Source organism: Planococcus citri, chromosome 5, assembly GCF_950023065.1.
Source record: "Planococcus citri chromosome 5, ihPlaCitr1.1, whole genome shotgun sequence".
Classification (NCBI taxonomy): Eukaryota; Metazoa; Arthropoda; class Insecta; order Hemiptera; family Pseudococcidae; genus Planococcus; species Planococcus citri.
Window position 1 is genome coordinate 516,276 of NC_088681.1, and position 24,181 is coordinate 540,456.

The 24,181-nt window shown below is 41.1% G+C and overlaps 1 protein-coding gene across 6 annotated transcripts in view; it reads right to left on the minus strand.

Annotated features, from left to right (window-relative positions):
- pum (pumilio) overlaps positions 1 to 23,732 on the minus strand; it is a 69,159-nt gene extending 45,427 nt beyond the window's left edge. For 3 of the 6 annotated variants that reach the window (XM_065367166.1, XM_065367164.1, XM_065367162.1), the window contains exons 1-7: positions 23,445 to 23,732; positions 22,098 to 22,392; positions 21,674 to 21,844; positions 9,487 to 9,619; positions 6,999 to 7,189; positions 6,535 to 6,716; positions 6,047 to 6,437 (exon numbers count right to left, since the gene is read on the minus strand). In XM_065367166.1, the coding sequence (XP_065223238.1) occupies positions 6,047 to 6,437; positions 6,535 to 6,716; positions 6,999 to 7,189; positions 9,487 to 9,619; positions 21,674 to 21,844; positions 22,098 to 22,355 (1,326 nt within the window). In that variant the 5' untranslated portion in view covers positions 22,356 to 22,392; positions 23,445 to 23,732. Of the gene's footprint in view, positions 1 to 6,046; positions 6,438 to 6,534; positions 6,717 to 6,998; positions 7,190 to 9,486; positions 9,620 to 13,360; positions 15,179 to 21,673; positions 21,845 to 22,097; positions 22,393 to 23,154; positions 23,355 to 23,444 lie in introns of those variants that run through there. The other 3 variants (XM_065367163.1, XM_065367165.1, XM_065367167.1) reach the window with 3 other exon arrangements.
- Positions 23,733 to 24,181: the final 449 nt, after the last annotated feature.

Here is a 24,181-nt window from a genome sequence, read left to right on the forward strand (position 1 = left end):
ACGTATTACAGGATGTTAGGTCGACTGACGTATTTTTCCGAATTCCGAAAATTCAACGCGTCGCCAAACGTTCGTTTTCGCTGATCACAATTTACAATTCGCAATTATACAATATATACAGCGCGAGCACGAGCACATACGAGTACCTCTGCACCCCGCAGTCTTCACCTACTCGAAATAAAAATGCCAACGGATGCGATTCGAAGTTAAGCTAGGAGAAAAACTATCCGCACAAGTACAATAAAAAAAAAAAAAAAAAAAACAGAAAAAAAACGTGACAATATGACAAAATCCCAATTACACGGGACGCGGGGCAGCGAAACGATCAACCAAAATTAAGACTCATTACGCTTATCTCGCCGCCACGCCATTGTTTTTCAACGTCTTGTAGCTTTAGTTTCGCTACATTGTAGAGAAAAAATTGCGCGCGACGCGTGTACGCTGTACGAGTACGAGAACCATTGCGAGAAGAAAATAATGCTAGCATTATCGCGTGCATAATTAACAACAGCGCTCGCTTCGTTAGAAAGAGCGCCGAACAAAAAAAATAAAATAGAATAAAATGAGAAATAAAGACACTGGGCTGGACCGCGGGGCACAGGCTGCTACGAGCTGCGACCGCGACTGCGACAACACGTTCTCGTAACAACCAGAACACACGCGTCTCGCAGTAAGTACGAGTATGTCTAAACAAGAGCGTAATCGACTAATCGTACTCGTATTTACGTTACAGGTAGATAGGTATAGGTAAATGTAAATACTCGTACGTAATAATTGGTAATCAATTCGCCAGACGTGACCTAATGCAAAATTACGAATAAAACAAACCAAAAGGACGAAGACCAGGCAACGGTAGACAGTCAGACACCCAGACAGATTCTAAGCATACTGAAAAAACAGCTAACCGAACCCAACTGACAGGGAGGGAGTGGGAAAACGCACTTTCATGATATCAGTAATGAAAAATACGGTACATCACCAGTCAAAGTAAGTACCTACTACCTAACTTTATATGTACGAGTATTTTTCGATTTTTCAGAAACGAGGGAAAATCAAAATTCCATCAAAATCGCCGAGAAAACTGAAATTCGGTACGCACCCTGTTTTACACCCCCCACGCCGCTCCCCGCTGCGTCCGCTGCGAATCGAACGAAGACAATTTCGAATCATTTCGGGCAATTTTGGAGCCTCCGGCAGATTTTCCAACGTCGCGTCGACATTTCCACAAAATTTCACCATCTCATCGTTCTTAGCCTGAATTTCAACACGCTGAGAGTAGATCGGAGATGGTTTCAAAACGTTCGGAAGCCACTGCTCGTAAATAAAACCACCGCCAATCGACTAGGAGAATCTTGAAATTAAGGTGTAAACTAAATTTTAGCTTTCCCACTTCGATGGGTCAAGTTTTGCGCAAATTTCAACGTCCAAAAATCTGCTGGAAGCTTGATTCTCGGGTCGAACATAGAGTAGGTAGTAGGTACTAGGTACTACATATGTAGTATGTACGTTACGTAGCAAAATTCAATTTTCAAGGTCAATTTGGTTTCGCTCATTTTTAGCCAAATTTGATTGTCAAAAATTCATCGAAAACCCTCAAAATGCGATCTATCTTCTGAAATTTCAATTACAGGCGCAGGCGTAGGTATTTTTGCATGCTCTTTCGATTCAGCTTTTTTACCATTCAAAAAAATCGGAATTATGGTCTGGCAAAGCCTTTCGAAAACAACGACTCGCCGCGCCGGTTATACTTGTTATTATCGAGGAAACAGAAAAATACAAAATCGTACGCGCAAACGAGACCGCTGATCAAGAACTTGGATAGGTAGGTACCAGGTAGTAGGTACCTACGTACATGAAAAGAAACACATTCTACACGAGCAATTTTGAGCATTATAGGTAGAGGCACGCATACTTCATACACACGGATTGATGTATGTATGTATGTATGTATGTATGTACTCAACTCGTACTCGTATCAACGTCGAGTATAGGTATAAATAGAAAGCAAAATCGAAGACCGACCAAAAAGTACGCGTCAGCATGGCGTGGTGTGGCGTGGCGTAGCGACGGCCTCGCGTCATTTCTTCCATGTATTTGATGCGCCAGCAATAGTTATTAATTACGTATTGCACGAGCATTACTTTCGTACTGACGAGTAAGAGTAACGAGAGTACGCGAGAGGAGGGACGGGCGCGGGCGCGCAGAAAATTATCGCTACTGACCGCGGCGGGAAGGGTGCGCTCGACTGCGACTGCGACTACGAGACCGCGATTCGCGTTCCAAAGAAGCAGGTAAGTAACTGGTAAATGAGGAAACGACGACGGTGTAAACGGTGTACGGTGTACCGCAATACCGCAATACCTACGTAAGCTAAATATAAAGATATTTGGCACATCTTATAAATAAGTACTTTTACACACGCACGCAACTCATTCTCCTTCTCCCCTGTAAAACCAAATCTATACGCGAGTGTGTTTCGAGAAAAAAAAAAATCATCGAATACCCGAGTCCAAATACCAGGTGAGTACTCGAAACAAACGTGTGTAGGTAAAAAAAAAACTCGCTCGCCGTATTTTCATCGTAACATTTCAAATCGACTGAACTGACGAAAAACACACAAGCACTCGCTCGTACTCGTATGTATACAAACAATCCGAAGGCAACTTTGAAAGAAAAAAAAGAATGAATAGGTAAAGGGTGAAGAGAGGTACACACTACACACTACACACAACTGGTCAAACGAAAAACGTGTCGTCTGGCTGCCGTTCATTACACACTCGATGTACTCGTACGAGTATAGCAATGAGAAACGCCCGTAAGGTTTCGGAAACCTTATCATCAGCGCACAGCGCGCCGGGCCATCAATCATACCGCACGTCCACGTCGTCGTATCGACGTAAGGCTTCCGCGTTCCATACACTATACCATACAACTAACGTACAAGTAGCTAGTAAATCTAGTTACTTTTCACTCGTAAACGACAAACGTAGAAAATAAGAATAAGAATAAGAATAAGCAAATGTAAGCCGTCAAGACTCGTACACCCTTTACCCTCGTCACACAACTGATTTATCCTCACTTCCTAGCGCTACTTTGTTCGTAGGGCGAAAGCATTGCCCCCTCCCCTTCGCCTTCTTATACTCTCTTGGCTCGTTCGTCTTCATTTACAGTTCGAAAAAGAATTCTCAATCCACTACCAGCACATATTTCTCACAATAGCTTCGTCGTCACTCGTCAATATACGTATCTACTCGAAAATAATAATCATCGACTATGTACTTACTAAAATTTCGTTTTCAAAATCGATTGACAAAAATGAAAAAACACGCTCACTCGCTCACGTTCAGGTCCATAACAAAATGAACAACTGCACGTGGTTCTGTGTCATTCGGTCATTCTCTCCTCGTGAAGATGAAGAAGAAGCAAAAAATGATACGATTACAAACGCGATAAAAATACGTATGTCGTACTGGTCAGGTTCTCACAATCACTTGTCATACGATTAATCAAAAATATGTTGTAGAATAATAATATTATTGTAGACGTAGACAGAGATGCGAGTACATGTAACAGGCAGCAAAACAGCACGCAAGTACGTGTAGACTGTAGACATGGCGCTGCGGAGCGGCGTGTCGAATGAATTGCATACTCTAAACCCCGTAAAAACTAAAACCTTACACGCATACACGCCGCAAATACGGCGAACCGTGTAGGCAACTTATTCAACGCGAGTACGACGAATCAGTTGAGCTGTCGCACCTATACTATGTAGGCGAAAAGAGAGCAGCAGCGAACCGAACTTACAAGTATATGTACAATCATTATCGAGGCGACGCGACGGCTAAGATGGCAAAACAAAAACGTTTATAACGTCGCATCGAATTGTTGACGATTTTTTGAGAATTAAAAATCCTGCTCCAGGGTTAGTCAATCGATGTTGATAATTCCTTTAAGAAGACAATAGACAATCTCACACACAACCCCTTAGTACGTACATTTCGGAGCATTCCGAAGCCTCCAGCCATGTTCTTATTTGCTCTATAAATTTCGAACCGCTCTGGAAGGACTCAAAATGAACTTCAACACTTATAAAACCAAAGGTTCGTGTATATTCGACAGTGGACACCCTCTCACCGTTTTCGTCCCCCCCCCCCACAGCTCTTTTTGGAATTTACAACTTGATTAAAAATGCAGTGTTACACTCGAGCGGTCGAAAGGGAGCTCAATAAGCATCGAACAGTTCATTGTTGGCTCTTCCAAAATGTAGAGCGATTCAAAATTTCTCAAGGTCCTAAAATGGCACAAAACTACTAATTTGTTGGAAAATGAGACTCGAATAGAAAGAAATTAGGTACTTATTCGCGTTGATTTATTTTGCTTAAAATATTCGTGAAAAGGTCTGAAAATTGTCCTTAAAACAGCCTTTTAAAATTTTCAAAAATGCGCCAAAAATCCAAAAATGAACTCCGACAATTAAAAGTTTGAGGACACGCTCTTTCGATTCATCTTTGTTTTGTGCAAATCACAGAGCGAGTTCCACACAGAATTTTATTAGTAAACGATTTTCAAAAAATGAAAAAAAAAAAAAAAAAAAAAAATGTTTCATCACGATTTCTCCCATTCAAAGTCATCAATTTCGGTGGAAAATTTGTTTCTTCGTAACACCGAGTAAACAACGAATTCGGTTAAATTCGTCAATCTTTTCGAGCGTATAATAATTTTCGATTAAACATTAAATTGCACTATGTACTTGAAAGCCCCGGGCCAACTTCCATCTTTCACGCGATTTATGTTTTTAGTGATTTACAGCATTCCGAATGATTTCACTCGATCTCAAAATATTTAGAAGAGGTTCCAACGATGTTGTACACGATTATGGCTAAATTTTATCAAATTTCAACGAAAATTCATAACTTTCTGGCCATTTTTATCGATTTCACCGCTTTCATTGGTGTTTCTGTAAGCTTTTACAAGTGTTAAACCATTTTTCATGTGATTTTTGAGAAGTTTAACTGAAATTTCATCATTACTTTGTTGATTTACACTTTTACAGTGATTTTAAACGTTGCGAAGAGTCTACTCGTAATCAATCAATGTTTTCTGTATGTATGTACTTTGCACAATTTTGCTCGACGCTTCTTCGTTAACTTTTTGCTGAATTTTACTAGAATTTCGTCAGTTTTTGATGATTTACATCCTACAGTTGATACTATGCTATGCTATCACTTAGCACATAATGCAATTTTTGCTCGACTTTGTCAACTATTTAGCTTTTACTAAACGGTAATTTCGGAGAATGGCGAGAGCACTTTTAATTTTTTCAGTTTTTAACACATATTTGTACCCACTTTCGTGGAAAATACGCCCAACAAATCGAGTTACTCGTACAAAGCACGAAAAAAAATATGTGTCCACATCCGGGTTCATTTTTCAACCAAAAATGACCAGTTCGAGCGAGAAAAAAAAATCGGTTTTCGCGATTCAGAATTCAAAAGCGAATGTCTATACTAAAATTTGAGGGGATTTTTAGAAAAATGAAAATTGCAACATTTCACGCGATAATTTTTGAAAATACAATACGCTTTCGAGTCGTGTAAGTATTATTGTTTTTCAGTATGTCGATTAAAAGGTTTCTTCCATTCGAAATTCGGTGGACTTTTTTGGTCTCTAAAACAAATCGTCGTTCGATCGACACACGCGATTAGAATTTTACGAAAAGATGAAGCTGATTTCGTTTTCGCTCTACTCGTCGTTGTTCGTGAATCACGATGGTGTCGCATCACATTCCAGTTTGAAAAAATTGCATTTCGCCCAAGATTCGTAACACTTTCAACCAACTACTTCGATTCGATTCGATTGCTTGGGAAATTCGCGAATAGCGAGGGTCACGATTACGGGTAGGCTACTGTTCGGACTCTACAACGTCGTCGCAGAATTGGCGCTCTTAGAATACTAATTTTGTACACGTTACAATATACTCGTATTTACTAATCAGTAATCACGTAGATAAGGTACGTAAAATAAACGCCGGTAAAAAGGAAATTACCTGTACGTCGAACGACACCACATTGGACGAATCGATTCCGGTCGGCTGATGATTCAACTGATGATTGAGTTGTTGCTGATTGACGGCGGCTTGATGCGCGTCGAAGGCGTTCTGTTCCAAATTGATGATCTGTTCGGTGAATTGATGTCCGATCGATTCTAATTGATTTAGTTGATGATGCTGCGGATGATGGTGTGGCGGAGGTATAGGTAATGGTACGGCATGGTGATTCAACAAGGAATGTGGATGATGGGCGTGTAAATTTTCGACGACGACGACGTTATTGCCACCGACGCCGGCACCGCCAGCGCCGCCGGTTACTGCCGCTACCGCCATATTTTTCGTCAATTCTTCGTCCGACGGAGACGGTTGTCGACTGCCCGGAGTTCGGCTACAAACACAAATACGCGCAAAACACGTTACAAATCGTACGAATTTCGAAATACGAGTACGTAGCTATGTTACTAATAAATTTTCACGTCACTCACTTGAAAGCTTTGTCGTCATCTAGACCGCCATTCTGCATAACGACGATACCATTCTGCTGCAATACAGAAGCGCAATTCGGTCCGTTTTCTTGCTCTTTTTTCGCGTTTAGATTATCGTACGGCGAAGCGGGTCCTTTGTCTTTCTCTTTTTTCAAATCCGCGTTGCCAGCGTCGTTAGAATTCTGTCGCAAAGAAAATTTCATACGATAACGTTACTATCGCTGTTGACCATCGGATCTCACGTGAAAATCGCTTTCTGCCGGACGTAACCGGTAAAAATGCGTACGTTTCGCGTTTCGCGTATCGGTTTCGGCGTATTACGAGTATATTATTGTACCTAGACCTACGTAATAAATCGTCGAAAATGTAACGTACGTATTTTACCAGTTCTTCGCAGCCGACACGACACGTCTCGCTTCGCTTCGCAATATTAGGTACAAAAAACAGAAATTAGCGATGCTCACCAATACCAAGCCTTTCATTCGTGGTTCCAAATCTTTACTGGTAGGCGACGTGCCTAGAACGTATTCCACCATTTTTACACCTAAGCCGCCAGTTTCCGAAGATCTCGGCGATAAAATACTGCCGGCCGATTCTCCGGCTGGAAAACTGCCCGATCTTCTGGTCACCATCAACGGTTGCGAGACTCCGTGTTCTGCAAATGATGAAATTTACATTATTTCACTTTTCAAAAATAGGTATTATTAGATACCTAGATACATAAAATAATAATAATACGTAGACCTATCTAAAATCGCAGTACCATTTTCATCTCATCTAGTCCTTATACATATGTATATTATCGTTACAACGAAAGAAACGCATTTTTTTTGCTATCCATCCATACGGAAGAGGAAAATTTTTCAACGAATTGAATTATTATTAGGTATACGAGTAGTCGAGTACATTAAGCTTTCAAAAATGGAAATCATAAACACCGGTAACGATAGTTTTCGAAACACGAGAATCGGTAATATCATCTCTTCTTTTGACGTGCGAGCTGATGAAGGTATGTATAAACTGATCGCGAACATACTTGACAAATACGTACGAGTACATTTGTACAACTCGACGAGATAACAACGCAACACAAAACAAATCGATAGGTATTAATTAGTATGAGAATTGGGAAATTTCGCCGCTTTTCGTTCAAAATTTTGCGGCGATAACAAAACTGACGCGCAACATTTTCACATTAACTAGCAACCGATTATGATGTATTTGTAACAAAGAACCACTCGATTTAAAATTCCAGGGTGTCCACTCATTTCTGGAAATGATTTTCCCTGACTTTTCCAGGTTTTCCAGACCATTTTTCTCAATTTTCTAGGCTCACCCCATACTTTATTTAAAGAAGTTTTTTTTTTTGGGGGGGGGGGGTAATTTTTTTTTCATAAGCTTCTCTTCGAACTGGATACTTCTTCGGATATAAAAAACAGTTTAACTTTGATTATTAACTTTTCTAATTAAAAATGAATAAAACATGCATCAAGTTTGGCCAATTGATAAAATACATACTTATGTATTCATGAAACTTATGAAAATTTTTATTTATTTATTTTTTATTTTTGAAGGCCTCAAAATGTGAAATTTGTTTATTTTAAAATAAGAGACACATTGGCCCGAGCGAAGCGAGGGCGAGAAATTTCGAAAATTTTCATTTCAAGATGCCAGAAAACGAGTTTTTTTTTGAATGCGAAGAGTGTTTATTTTTTTGTTTTTTAAATTTTAATATTGAAATGGATGTTTTTTTGAAGAAAGTTTACTCTTGAAAAAGAAAAGAGAACAGGCTCGAGCGAAGCGAGGGCGGAAGTTTCTGAGAATTTGAGTTTCGAGAGGCATAAAAACGAGGTTTTTTTATGTGAGGACGAGTCGCTTTTTTTTGGCTTTTAAAATTTTAGAATACTTGAATTATGTTTTTTTTTTTAAGGAAGTTGATTTTGAAAAAGAAAACAGAACAGGCCCAAGCGAGGGCGAAAGCTCTTGTAAATTTGTATGTATTTTGAGATGCTTAAAAACGATGTTTTCTTCGTGAGGAGTTCATTTTTTGGCATAAAAACTTGATTTTTAATAATCTAGAAATTTTCATGTTGCCTGTGAAAAAGAAAAGAAACAAGCCCGAGCGAAGCGAGGGCAAAAGCTTTTGAAAATTTGCGTTTCGAGAAGTAAAAAACAGTGTTTTCCTCTCATCACAGGTCATCCTTATTAAAAATTTTCAATTGATCGTTTTTTTCAAAATTCCAGGGATTTTGCGTGAAAATTACGAAATTCCCTGACTTTTCCCTGACTTTTCCAGACCGACCAAATTCCCTGACTTTTCCAGGTTTTCCAGGTTTTCCAGACCTGTGGACACCCTGAATTCGTATTTCTCAACTCGCATTCGCGATAATTTTTTTCCCCGGAAGAAGAACGGTGTGCACTGTACAGTCATCAAATTGTCGTCTCCGACCAGGCGTTCGACACGATTTAGATCAATCCTTCTGCAATTTACTGCTAGCAAAAATGATGGGAGGAGGGTAGGGAGGTTACCTTACACAGGAATCTATACATAGTTCCAAATCAAACAGGGACATAGTTTACTTCAATTTCAAGAAAATACGGAAGGTTTCTTCCAAATTTCAGTTTTAAAAAGTTGATTTTTCAAAATGAAAGACGCACCCGATAAACGCGCAGTTTTTACTCGTACATAGATTCTTAGTCAACGGATCGTTCTACCGCTCGCTATTTGCACACTGCGCAGGATAGGTAAACTCATTCAACCCCAAACTTTCTTGCAAATCGACTGGATTCATTATTATACATCGAAAGTTTGATAGAAAACAACTCTTGAAATGCGCGCGAGTACGTGAAATTACATTCGAGTATCGCAGTATCGCACCGAGACAACCAGATGAGAGAATTTGTCATTATACGAGTACTGCCCGTATTTAAGAAGTAAACAATCAAATTCACCTGATGTGCTCCATGTCGAATCTCTCCAGACGGATCCGCACGGTATATCGCCTCCGTTCATATTCAATATACCTTTAGGTCCATCTTCCTTCGCTTCTTCTACGCCCCATAATTTTTTGGCCGAAGGAGCAATCTGCAAAACACAAAAAATATCCGCACTTAATAAGCGATGACAAAAATAAACGAGACATATTAAATCGACTTTCAACATTTTAGCAATATCATTACACGCGTAGTACGCTCAAACAAAGCGATCGTTTTTCAATGCAAAATATTAGTACAAAGGGAAGGAGGGGGAGAGAAGGTAATCCTGATGAAAAATTAGGCTGCCCAAAATCGAGTTTTTCACACACAAAAAAAATCCAACTTCGGGTACGAGGGTTCTCAAAAGCTTTGGTTCGATTTTTCGATGACCATTTTGACCCCAAAACTCAAAATTGGATCCAACGAGGATGTACAAAATTTGTAATTCTCAAAAAAAATGCAACGTGGGTACGAAAATCTGCGTTTTCAAGCGCGCAGAATTCACTTTTGAAGACTAGCGTCTGAAATGTTCGCTAGTGGTGTATTGTGGCGAACTTTTTTGACTCAGATTTATCCGCCCATCCGGTTCAAAACATTTCCATTCGATTAGGATTGCACTTCCATTGTTGGCAAGATTTTGAAATAACAACTCGATGTTGCTTTTCATATTGTACTTTCGAGTCATTTTTCCATTTTATACGCTTTTTGACGAAAACTACGGCCGAATAAAATCGACCAATGACTTGGGACAGATTATACTGAGAACTTCAAGGATGCATCCGAATAACATTACGAATACATCATTCTGTAATAATACCATTGTCTGTATGTACGACGTACGTAGGTACGATATCGATGATTTACGAGATAAGACTAGGCAACCACACACACACACACGTACACGCTACACACGCACATCGCACATTATGACATTTTTATTCCGACACAACGAAGAGATCATCAAACTTGAAACCACATTCGAAGAACGGGAATGGACGGAAAAGGAAAACCAGAGGCGACGACGACCAGGTACGTCATGTGTACAACTTGAAGCTACACACAGCACAGCGGCAGCGCAGCATACGATATTTTATACAATACGCACAGGCAACAGGCAATGGCATAGAGCGCAAGAACCGCAGCCGTGAGCCGAGCACTCCGCGACCGCGAACGTCGCGGTCGCCGCCAAAGTTGGTTTCGATGCAGCGTTGTCAAACCGGCTCCTAAGGATAAGCAGGGTGCAATGGCCGACGCACTAGCTTCATTCTCGACTCGGACGTTCTTTCTTTCTCATTCAAACGTAAACTGACGCGACGCGACGATAATATCGACATCGACACGCAGCGAGCTCGCCGAAACACGGCACCGGGCGCGGGAGCCGCAGGCAGACATGTTGCAGTGTTGAGTGTGGTACTTGGTACTTCTATACTTACATTATTACGAGTTACGTTACACAGACTCACTACTCGACTATGGCTATGGCTATGGCTATTACGAGTCGAGCAGCGAGCAGCGAGTACTCGTACTCGTACACATCGTACAACTCGCTCCCGCACGCTCATTTTCCTACACTACGGTTTGTTTCTGTTTCCGTCTTGCTTTCTTTATTTTTTTCTTCAGTTTCGTTTGTTTTCTGTTTTTTCTTCACGTTCGTCGCAGAACACTGGCTGGCTGGCGAGAAAAGATGAAAAATCCGAGCGCCCATCGCCGCTGTCATTTCGTTGGTGAGTGGCAGGCAGCGGCGGTCGCTCTCACTAGTCACTACGCAGTACACGCTACACACGATATATGTAGTTTCTTTCTTCTTGGCTTTGGCTTCTCCACAGTCACACTGGCATGGCATGGGGCTGCCTGCGTAATTCGTTCGCACAACTTGGAGAATGGAGCGAGAGTAATACACACATACTCGTATCTGAACTATCTGAACGGCCAAAGTCCGAACCAAAACAGGAAAACGCAGCACACGCATAATGCAGGCAGGCACGCAGCCAATGACCACGAGTCGAGTATGAGAAATTGAGAATGAGTAACACTGGCACTGGCAAACAATTCAAAAAGAAAAAGAGAGACAGAGAGAGAGAGTGAAAAGACACGCGGTAGCGGCGAACATTGCTTTATGAAATTTCAAGGTCGGGCACTCCACTCTCTTTTCCCCACTCGTGACCATTCTGATTCCGAGCATGAACTGCAAGACGAGGTGCGGCGGTGGCGGCGGCGCTTATACGAGTATGTACGTACTCGTATTATGCGCTACTAAACCGAGGAGGAAGAGCAAAGAAAATACCGCAGTCGGCGCAGTCCACAGTCGGAATAGCAATAGATAGATAATTTTTTTTTCAACCTCGATGGCGATACCACACGGCGGCACTCTGGCACTTCACTATATGGTGTATAGGTGTACCTTGGCAGGATATTTTAGAGAAATGATTTCACCATTCGCACTTCTCTGCCTCTGCGACGAGTTCGACTAGTTCGAGTAACCCTTTGCTCATTTGCACACAGTTGCAATGCTGCGGCTAGCACACAAAAGATAGGAACTTGGTTCGTATGGTCATACTTCGTTTTGCTGCCGTTACATTGTCGTTCGCTCATAGTCTCGGTCTGGCAAAGTGGCATTGCGCGTGGCGTAACAAAGTTGAGAAAATCGACGAATCATCTCAGTCTCCGTAAACGGTAGTCGACGAAAGGATTACACGATGCTGTCTTAAACCAAAATTTCGATTACTCGCATCAAGTTCGAACAGGTTTACAGGCTATCAGAGCCGAACCCACCCGCGAAAAGGATTTCATTCCCGAAATACATACTCGACACTCGTAGTACTACGCGCGTCCGCGTACGAAATTGAATTCAAAATCCAACCACCGCCGCGACAACTATCGCCGAGATCGCTGCTCGAAACAAACGAGCGACAAAAACTTATTAATGATGACAATCATACTCATACCGCTCTCCCTTTCTGCGATCTGCGAATCGACAGCGATTCATGCAATCTTGATCGACGACGAAAGATTACCAACCTTGACCCTAACCCTGAACCGAATGTGAAAGAAAAATACATGCTTGGTCAACGTACTCGCTAACGCGAAACGGAGGAAGAAAATTTTTCCCAATTTGTTCGTTATCTCAAAACCTAAGATTATACAAGGTATTCTTCGGCTATTAAACTAGAAAAACGAGTAAGACGAGTCAGCGACGACGACGACGACGAGGTTCTCTCCTCATACTCGTATTACGCACTGGTAGCGTAATCTTCGTACAACTACACAAATTACGAGTATACTCGTAGTTCCTCCTTTTTCTTTCTTTTTTTCACGTACACACGTGGATTCCCATCGCATCGTTGCACTGAAATCCACGAAAATTGTACCTACTCCAACTCTTTACAAATGATACGAAGTTCATCGACGACCACTTCGATACATCATTCATAGGGAAGACGAAAACATCATACGATTTTTTTCACAGAAAGATTGATTTCTTTACGCGATAGGTAATACGAAAATTCATCGAAAAATAGTAACATAACATTACCAATAGAGGAATACGCTGCGACAGCGTGGAGGACTAAGAATATGTAAGAAGCGACGCAGTTCTCATTCTATCATTTTCACTGGAACACGCTGAGAAACGTATCGACGCGACGACGAAGAGTCTCACGAATTTGCTATAAGAAACAAGATTCACGGTCACTTGTGAAGTTGACCATGCCCGTAGAATGAGAGCCCAGAGTTGAAAAGCTGTTTCACGAAAGGGTGAATCACTGCATAACTTCCAAGAAGTCAGGTGGTACATTAACATTACGTACGTATTTTCATCAATACACGCTCGCACAGGTCATGAAACACCTACCATATCCGGACCCATATCTTTCATGCTATTTTTGCCGGTTGGTTTCCAATGACGATGAGGTATAGCTGCGCAGTACTGTTTTAGCGTTTCAAATCACACAGTCGCAGCATTTGCAATGCATTTTCTTCGACGGAAATCACGTAGATAATGGCTGAAGAAGTAACGCGCAAACTGACACCGATGATGATGATGATAATGATGATGACGACGAATCGCGAATGGCAATGGCATACGTCGTGTTTTGTGTCTTACGATGATTTACCGCGCAACACGTCACATGAGCGATGATTGTGGGAAAAGCACGACGGCGTTAAACATCAACAACATTAACAACATAGGAATTAGGAAGAGTACTATTTCGACGCAGGCCGCAGCAGATGATCGACGAATAGTAACGTTGAATAATAATTGGATTGTTGATAGTACACACACTACACAAAAACGAGGATAACGACAACGATAACGAATACCGCAATAACATTACAGACGTCGCAACACTGACGCACCGCACGTACGCACACGCACGGTCGACACCTGCGAGCGAGCGAGGTGTTTGCGTTATCACAAATTCGCAAAATACGTGCCGTCGCTGTTGCCGCTACTACTGCTGCTGCTGCTGCTGTTGCGCGCTGCCACCGTTACCGTAGTCGCGCCACGCAGCACTAAAACCAAAACATACTGTGCAGTGCAATGCGAAAACGCCGACTACACGCGCCACAGGCCACAGATGATTGAGATGACAATGCCGGAATTTGACTCCTCCAAGAAAAGAAAACACTACCGTCGGCACACAAAACAGCTCGACTCGATGATACGAATCACGCGTACGAATTACGAAATTGCAATCGAATTCACATTACACGCACTACGTAGTACGTAGACATATGTACACAATAGTATATAAACGTACGTACGTGTGTACGTACGTACTTATTACAACCGGAGGCGAAGGAAAAATCGAACAACTTGGAAAATACGCTTCGGCAGCGTCTGTGAATGCGAAGCAAACCAAACAAACACACACTACACCGTTACTGTAACATTATTTTCAATTTTGTAAGCGTAGATATTTCGAAGCAGTTGTACACTGTCGTCATCGTCACCGTGGAAAAAAAAATACCGATACGCGAGCGTATAAAGCAGAGCAGCACAACTCGCAATGTAAAAGCGCGTTTTTACTTTTTGTCGAATCAACAACACGCTGACATGTGGGCACCGCCGCGCCGGCTCGCGTAATTACATATTTTTCAAATTTCAATTCACTTTACTAAACAGTTAACACCACTTCACTGCAACAAAACATATCGGCACGACGAAATGCGCACTCGCTAAATCAAGACAACGGCGTGCATTAAACCTAAACGTAATTATTCGCATTTACGATTTAGGACGCGATCGCGATTCGTACAAAAATATAATCACCGCGAAAACGAAACAACGATAATATTTCACTTTATATACCTATTATAAAGCTGATGGTGGTGGTGATGATGATGATGATGATATTATTAGTAGATTATTATACGCAAAACCGACCAACGAATACGAAATACTCCTTACTCTACTCGAGAGGAAAATGAAATAACCAGACCAGAGACCAGATACGATAGATACAGATACAGAATAACACAAAACACAAAACAGTCAAAACACTGGCGCTGAACCGCCGACTCGGCTGACGAACGGCAACGGGCAACGGGCAACGGTGAACGGTGGACGGTGGAACCGCGGAACGGTGACGACGGTGAACGCGAAGGCGAACGTGAACGCCGAGTCCGAGTCGCAGACGCAGACCGAGACGGCAGAGGCAGACGAACCAAAGCACGTAGTTGTGTTGTAGGTAGTCTCGGCGAAACGAAAACAAAGAAACATCGAGTTGCACGTTTGTCGTCGTCAGTGTTGCCACCCTTCGCATAACAGCGCATACGAAGAAAGAAACAACTTGCCGCCGCCAGCGTCTCTTCCTCAGTCCTCTCCACTCCTCTTCTATTAGTGCGTTTCGACCGGCGGCGCGGCGCTGCGCTGGGCACTGGGTGTGCGTAAGATGTGCATATCGCGCCGATTCAGCGTTGGCTAGGTATACTTCTTCTTTTCATATTTTTCGAATTTCTTCCTCATTCGCAACATCAGGTACATAAGTACATTGTATGTAGTATGTACCTCTACCTACTTACCTACCAATTGCATTGCATTGCATCGCATCGCCATCGCGGCATCGCCTCGTAATGGAGCATTGATTTTGATTCGATTAGTCCGGAGTCAGACTTCGAAACGCGTCGAGTAAATAATTCCCGTAAGATTCCTTTATAGTGGCAATGAAAAATTTCTACAGAAAAAACGAGGAACTTTTCAAACTCAATTTCAAAGACTTTTGAACCTCTGAGGCTCTGAACAGGGGCGAAGCGACCGGAGCGAGGGGCTTTGTCCCCCCCCCCCCAGTAGTTTTGAAATTGGTAAAAGTTGGCAAATTTGAGTGACAAATTTGGCGAGTTGGCAATTTTGAATGTTCAATGATGAACTAACAACATTGAAATTTGTAATTTTTGAATAAAATTGTAAAAAACCACTAGCCCTACGTCTTATTAACCCTGCCTCTAAACTTGCAAAATAATAACATTTCTTATGAATTCTGATGATAATTCACTTTGAAAGTGAACACCTAATTCTACATTCTGTTCACCGGTCCAGGTAAGGAAAAATTCCATGGAAATGATGGCAAGTACTATACATAATTACTACAAATACCTCCATCTGAATCTACACATTCAACTTTTCTACAACCACTATAAAAGAACCTATGCCTATAATATAGGTACAAGTACATATTATGTTCTTCAGAAATGAGAAAACTCATTTTTTAATTAATTTCAAAATTCAAATTTTCAATTACTCGAGGCTTTTTTTTCTCTTCATATTCCATCTTATCCACATAATGTACTTTTATTAAACCTTCGACACTTTTTAAAGCAATTTATGAAAAATTTCACTGAAACTTTAAACACTTTTTGATAACTTTGCAGAACCAAACCGGAACGCGGAACCAGGGTCAAAAAAATTCACAAGAACGAAACCGGAATCGACCGGAATTAAACAGTATGGGTTTTCAACGCTCCGACCTCGCAACATTTTATTTTTCCACCTTAAATAAAAATGATTTGTAAGATCATAGAGCGGGCAACAGGTGTTAGCTTTTGCCGAGGTTTTAGGTGCATCGATGAATTAGAAAAATTTTGGGCTGTTTTGTAATGTATTATTTCTGTTTGAGTTAAGAAGAGGTTCGGCGATGTTTCGTGCAAATTTTACCAAATTTTGATTGGTTTTGATAAATTTTCTGCAATTTCACCAATTTTAATTTATTTCGCGCTTTCGATGTGGTTTTACATTGCTAATCAGTAATCATGTTTTCAACACTTCTCAGGCAATCTGTGCCAAGTTTTACTTACTAAAATTCAGAATTCGGACGTTTTAAATAACGCTATGTTTGTTTAAAACTGTTTAAAACAAAAAAAAATTGATCGAGAACATGTTTTTTCAAACCAATTTGTTTTGCTTTCTTTCGAACTTGACTAAAATTCCACGACTTCGTGGCAATTTTAACCGATTTTGATGCTTTTTCTCGCTTTTAAAAATGTGATTTTTTAGCATAGTTTTCAACATTCTCATAACTCATCGTGCAAAATTTCGCCAATTAGGTCTAAAATGGTAATTTTCAGCGAATGGATTTTGCTTTTTCAATGTTTTCGAGCACTTCCGCAGATCTATTTAACTAACTAAAATTCACGAGTCGAAAGGTTTCTTTTCGGGATTCAAATTAATAGGCCTAGTTTCAAATTTAGTTTTTTCAAGAAAAAGACCCTTCGGGATTTCGTAGAACTGCTCTCATGTCCGGTCTAACTTGAAGCAACGAAGAAATTTAGAAACCAGCCATTTTATCATTTTCATACAGCAACCTGAAATGTAATCCGCGACTTCGACTTTAGAATATAAGTACCTAGCTGCTTACACAAATGATTATGAAATTACTCGTACATATGTAATTGATTTGATTGTAGTACACTAGTACATACGTAGGTATGTGCTGATTTCCTATTCACTGGTTTGTATACGCGTAGTCGCGTACAACCGGCCATTTGGCCATTTTACAATTACTCCACTCAAACAAGGCAAAACTGTCGGTTAGAATATGGTCCGAGGCGATTTCTCTCAAAAGAAAAATTAAAACGTGCGATGTTCTGTGTAGCATGTAATTGAGGTGTAAAATATAAGATAGCAGCGACGCGATGCGTTAGATCGAATGCGAAGTAGGAACTTGAAATCGTAAATCGTGCGCTGTTCCAAAATTGATCGATCAGATGGGACAACCGACGCGACCGACCTACCTACTATGTACAAATATGTACCTATCCTTCGGGTTCTCCGAAGTCCGAATATTGCGCGAATTCAGCAAACAATCAACACCCGCCTTTGGTATCGCATCGAGTTCGTATTGTGGACGAATTTCGACACTCTTATGCTGAGTAAGCATTGCGGCGCGGGCGCACTCACAAAGGCGACAGCGACGCCACACCAAAACCAAGTCAACTGCTGGACAGTGGATTGCAGTCGATCCTTCGAGCGACGAATGGCGAGTGGCGACCACAAAACAGTCGCCAACTAAACAACGCGCAGTCTGCGGATTTCGGCTGCATTGCATTTACATCGATGCAAAATGCATTTTCTGCACAAGATAGCACATACCAACTATCAGTACCATCGGGTACCAGGTAAATACTGAACAGCTAGATGAAGAGACGGATGGTAACAGTGGTTTCGAATGGCGAGTCGCGAGTACGGAAGACACGGAACCGGCGTGCGGCAAAGAAGGCGACAGCATCATCGTCAACGACGACGACGACAACAACAACAACAACAACAACAACACCACCACCACCACCACCACCGCCACTTGGGTAAACCTAACCCAACTTGGACGTCTTGACGGTCGAGTCCACTGCATGCGTCGTCAGCACTGCGCGAGGGGAGAGAACTTGCGATATAATTTAATAAAGGAATTCCGTAGAGAAGTGCCCATATTCTTATTTACGAGTACAATCCTTTACCATGTCCATAGCTAGAGAGTAAGTAGGTACAATACGTGTACTTGAGTAAAACTGCACTGTACTTGTTTCTTTTGGGCTGGCTGTGGGCGCGATTCTGATGCTGGCGCTGGCTGGCGCCATCGGTAGCTTTAGCTTCAGATTGGTTCGTAGTTCGTACAATCGAGCAAGTAATTTGGTGGTTATCGATACACGAAAAACGACACACGACATACGTATTACGTAGTTGAATTGTTTGCACCTAGCAGCAATGGACATCGTCATCGTCCATCATTGTCACTACTCACCACCGACCGGACCGACCGACCGACCGACCATCGCCATCAATTTCGACTTCAAGCTCAAAAAATCAAATACCGGCAAAGTACGTAATTTGTCAACTGCATCGATAAGGGCAAAATATTGGAAAGAAGTGAGAAATACAAATCACCTAGCCAACGACGAAGAGAAGGAGGAAACGACAAGCCTAATATTTAGTGCATGCAAACTTGCACACTTGCATACTGCATCTGAGTTCGAGTACAAATTAATATACTCGTACGTGTACGACCAGAACGCTAATATTTTTCACAAACAACAAACCATAATGAATCAATGATTGATAAACTGATAAATGAACCGATCGGATGAAAATATTGATGCCATGTTCACGTTCAGTTCAGGTGAGTCGCGCCTACGAACGTCAGATAAGTTTCGCGTTGAGGTCATTGCCTAGTGCCTGCTCCTAAGTCCATAATGTGAAATAATAACGTCCATCGACACTGTTGCCAAACGCCGTCGCGCCGTCGGAAAATACAAGTAACTCGAAACCAATGTGTCATGTCACATTATCTCTCCTCCTCCACCACAACGGTGCATAAATAAATTTTGCTAGATCAAACGGAGCAAATTGATACGTAGAGTTTGCGGATAATGTACAAAAAAATATTTCAAGTATACCGATTTACGCCTACTACTTAGGTAAAGGTATCATATTTTTCTTGGAAATCGTATAAAGGGTTTATTCGAAGATTCGAGCGAATTTCCTAAAGATCCGCGGGTCTGACTATTGATCCACGATCATACTCGTAGATGCGGCGCATTTTACATTGTGTCGAATTAAAAAACGTCCGACATCTCAATTTTTATGAAATACGTAATATTAATCGGCGTAAAAAGTTGTACCCGGAGTAGAGTAATTTTATCAGAATTTTCGGGCAAGAAGCTCTGTATCGTTTATCAACTTTTCCAGTCAATTTTTGGCGCTTAAAAATCCGGCAACGTCGCGTCCCTTTTCACCGACCACATATCTCTCCAAACAGCGCTTCTACGGATCCACAAATCGGCCTCGAGTTTCAAATTTTCAACATTTGTAATTTGTAGTTTGCAAGTTGACCCTGCTCGAACTTCACACTATCGCTATTTACGTGAAAATTGTGAGCACCCCCATCTCCCCCCGCAAAATGCACTAAGAGAATTGCGATTTGAGCCTATCGCGTCATCTCTCAGCAAGGTCTATTTGCGTAAAAAAAAATGTACAAAAAATCTCAACCTCGAGTGCAAAAAGCTCGGCGATTTCACATGGAATGATCCAACAGCAACCTTTTTGGGTTTGGTTTCACAAGCCAGTGTTCATGATCATCACAAGCTGGTTTTTGAAGCCCTCTTATCATCAAGAAATCCCTATAAATGACTGACAAGAGACCCTTCTTTCACAATCCATCCATTATCCGCGTTATTGGATTTCAATTTGGCTCGCAGAAATAGCGCGTCAATTGTCACCCACACCGTCCTCAGAACCAAAATTCGAGCTGCCACAATGGTTATTGATTTTCACATCTTCGGCGAATTTTTGAATCGCTTGAAAATTATCGCCAACTTATTTTCGGAGGCTCCAAATTTGCTCGGGAGGTAAAATCAGGGGGTACATGAAGTTTTGAATTCATTTTTCGCAAAAATAAGTGATTTCTGATTCTTTTTTTTTTTTTTTTAGAAATTTGAGGTTTTCAACGTGTAAGAAAATACACTTTTCAATCCGTTACCTCGGAGTCGCGATTCACCAGCCCTTATCAATTTAGAATGTCAACCTCGCGACAGAATACAATTTTCAACTGTAGAAGTGAATTGATGAAAACGCATTCTGGAGCTATTTGATAGGTGTGGCTGGAGAAAAATCGATTTTTGCTGGAAGCTCTGGATCGGCTCGAAAATATTTGTATGTAGCTTAAATCGATTCGTATTTATGGTCGACTTTAGCACATACGAGTATGTACGTAAATTGACAGATTTTCAGATTACCATTACGAGATTACCGAACGCTTACGCTTTTCGTAGAATATTACGTACGAGTACTTAATATCGAACGGGTAATTTTTGCCAATTTTAAAAATTCGCCAAACATGGAAAAATCAACTTCAGTCTTCAGTTGATCAAATTTTGTTCATGATATTTGGATGATAGGTATGCTCTTTCAGCGAGCCAAATTTCAACTCGGTTGTTAATGTTTCCAAGTAATCATTCGCTTCGCATACGAATACGAAATGCAAAACGTAACCATCGAAGAATTGCCTACACCAAAAAACCTCTATTGAAATTTGTACATTCAACGCCATTATCACGTATCTATACACATACGTTTACGTACAGGGTGCCCAGAAATATCGAGCACCCCTAAAAAAGTTTTCTACCAAAATACTTTGGTTGGTCACGGTGAATGATACGAGTTCGCGTAATAATGATAGCACATGATTGGTTGTTGGACTGGAGAGATAACATTCCACCAATCATATGCATCTATTTCACGTTGCCAACCTACGCGTATGTTTTTAATGAAAAACTTTCTTAGGGGTGCTCGATATTTCTGGGCACCCTGTACAGTCTACAATCGAATTATCTGCATCTCTTCGTTGATCAGAATTCACTCGGGTAGTATGTCTATGTACCATTCAATTCATTCATCTCGATGATTCGACACAACTCGGAAAATTTTAGCTCGACGGGCGAGCAACGTTCAACTTTCATAATTTATACATTTTTCAAGTTGAGATTATTAAATATATTTTTACACTAGATTGTAGACTTATGCTCAGCAACTGAATCGCCTTTTCTCGTACAAGTAGTTGGGAAAAAACCGAAACATGTACCTACTATCTGAGCAACCGAGCAGTAGTTTAACGAACCGATCGGAACCCTTAGAAAATAATGTAAGTTGTAGGTAAATCAATTTGAAAGCATTTACCTGAGATCGATGTTGCATATCCAAATGTTGCTGCATTACTGCGAGAGGTGGAGGCGGCGGAGGCGGTGGTTGTGGCAATTGCGGCGGCGGTGGTGGTCCTGCGTTGTGGAACATTCTCGTAGGCCCGTTAAGCTGTGCTTCGTACATTAATTGGTGATGTTCATTTCGGGTCTGCGAAACATTTTCCAAAAAAACAATCGGGTATTTTAAAATGCATCGGGCATACGATTATTATTACTCGTATTATTACTAGTAAATATTGAGAAAATACGAGGAACGAGCACGGTTCTGTCTAGTAGTGGCTGGGCCATGTTTCGACTAATTCAGCTCGGCTCTTTTTCCCTTTTTCGGCGTTCGGCGGATTTAACCGTTAACGTAGCCTACGGAAAGAAAATGCGCAAAATGAAAATGACGAAATACTCACAAAATCTGGTACTTGATCGCTGGTCAGAGGCCATCGTAGCTGTTGAAATTTCCCTTGCAAATGAGACAAAGGTACAGCTGCGGGACCTTGTTGCGATTGCATATGAGGAGGCGGTTGCTGCGGTGCAGCGAGAGCTGGAGGTTGTTGCTGCTGCTGTTGCTGTTGCTGCAACGACAAATCTGTCGCGTCGGAATGAGTGCGCTGGAATATGTAACTGACCATAGCGTCATCTTGTGTGCGATTTAGTTGAGGTTGCATCTGTCAATCAGTATCCTCGCAGTTTCAACTTCTTACGCTGCAATCATAAATGCAAAATGATCGCATTATTAGGCGAGAAAACGGAAAACGCCCGCACCCGCACCCGCCGCCGTACAACCATTCGAAATTAAAAGTATCAAAAAAGATTCACGATTCGCTTTTTTTTTTAATCGATCACCATCAAGCACGCGAGGCACGGCAGCGTAAAAAATAAAAACAATTAAAACAAAATCCTTTCGTATTCGTAATCCTAGCGGATAACAACGATAATACGTAGGTGGTAGTAGGTACCTAAATATCAGAATTTATTCGATCAGATTTTAAAATCAGAAAAACATTTCAAATTGTTTTTTCCGTTCGTCTCGTTGTTCCTCGTGCTCAGTGCTCACTCACACGCACACTCGCTGCATCAGTGATTCTTACCGATCACGCCGAATATTAACAATGTATGTAAACAAATCACATCATCACTGTGCCGTAATACCACAGTAGGTAAAGGTATGCCTATTGCCTACGATGAAGTAATCAATATGGTTAGAGTAGCCAGCTACAGCTACGGCTACGGCTAGTGTGCGATGAAAATAATTCACAATTTTCATTCTAACGGCGATCGTACTCATACTATGTGTAGTTTGAAATTCTGTATTTTACAGCGAGTATCAGCAGCTCTCGTTAATTCCACGTTGCGTACGATTACACGAAATAATCGATATAATATAAATTGGTGTCTCTCACAAGTCGCAGGTAAACAGTATCGATTACACTAATCCCAACAGCAGTGCGAACGAAAGAAATTTACCTCGTTTTACTCGGCTCTCTAGATGTCTCGAATTTCCAACTTACATTAGCATTCGTAAACGGCTGAGGGGGTTCGGCACAAAAGAAAGCCACCAAATTCGGGGATTTCGTTTTCCTAGCGCTTCGGTACGCAACTCGATCAACAATGCATCGTGCATTTCGTTTCGTGAAATGTTCCGTACAAATTACAATTCGGTTAAACTGAATTAAATAAAAGTATAAAATGCTAATCGAAGCGTATTTCTGGCACACGAGCGTAGTAAAAAATATATCAAACGTTGGATTATTTACCTATAATAATGACGACAATTTACAGATTTCTGTTTGAAAACACTTGCGATTTGCTATAATGCCGACAATACCTTATCGTCGCGGTTTTTCTCTTAAATCCAAAACTGTGCTTTTCAAAATTAACTATACACGAATGTAAATGTCACATATAATACATGTACGGTGTTTACAAATTTTACAAAATACAAAATATTTACAAAAAATTAAACCTCCTTTGGAGGAAAATCACGAACACACAAACTAATTCACACACTGCGACATCTTTGTTTTCTAGAAACCGACCATAGAGAAACGTAAATGATGCGCTTGTGCAAACGCTCGTCTGTGTTTCTGTTTCTGGCTTTTCGAGTCTGCGAATGGCGGCAAACGGAGGGAATCGTAGCTGTAAATTACCGTAATTCTTCGTTTTCTCACGAGGTAATTTTTTATTCTGTAACATTTTTAAATAAATTTTGTGGCAGAAACTCAATAGGGGTGTTCCGGTGTTCGAGCAAGTTACAAAAACCTGCAGCAATCCCAGAAAACGTTGAAATTTTTTTACAGTTTTTTTGTAAAATTGCATTATACAGTATACAGCAGTCCATAGTCCATTTTGAGTCTATCATGAGCGCTCAAAACCCCTAATTTTTTACGTTTTCTGTAAATTCTGCAACGTTCTGTAGAGCGCTCGAACACCCCTAAATCATTTTGTTACTTTCATCAATTTTCGGTGGGAAAAAATTAAACTAAAACTGAAC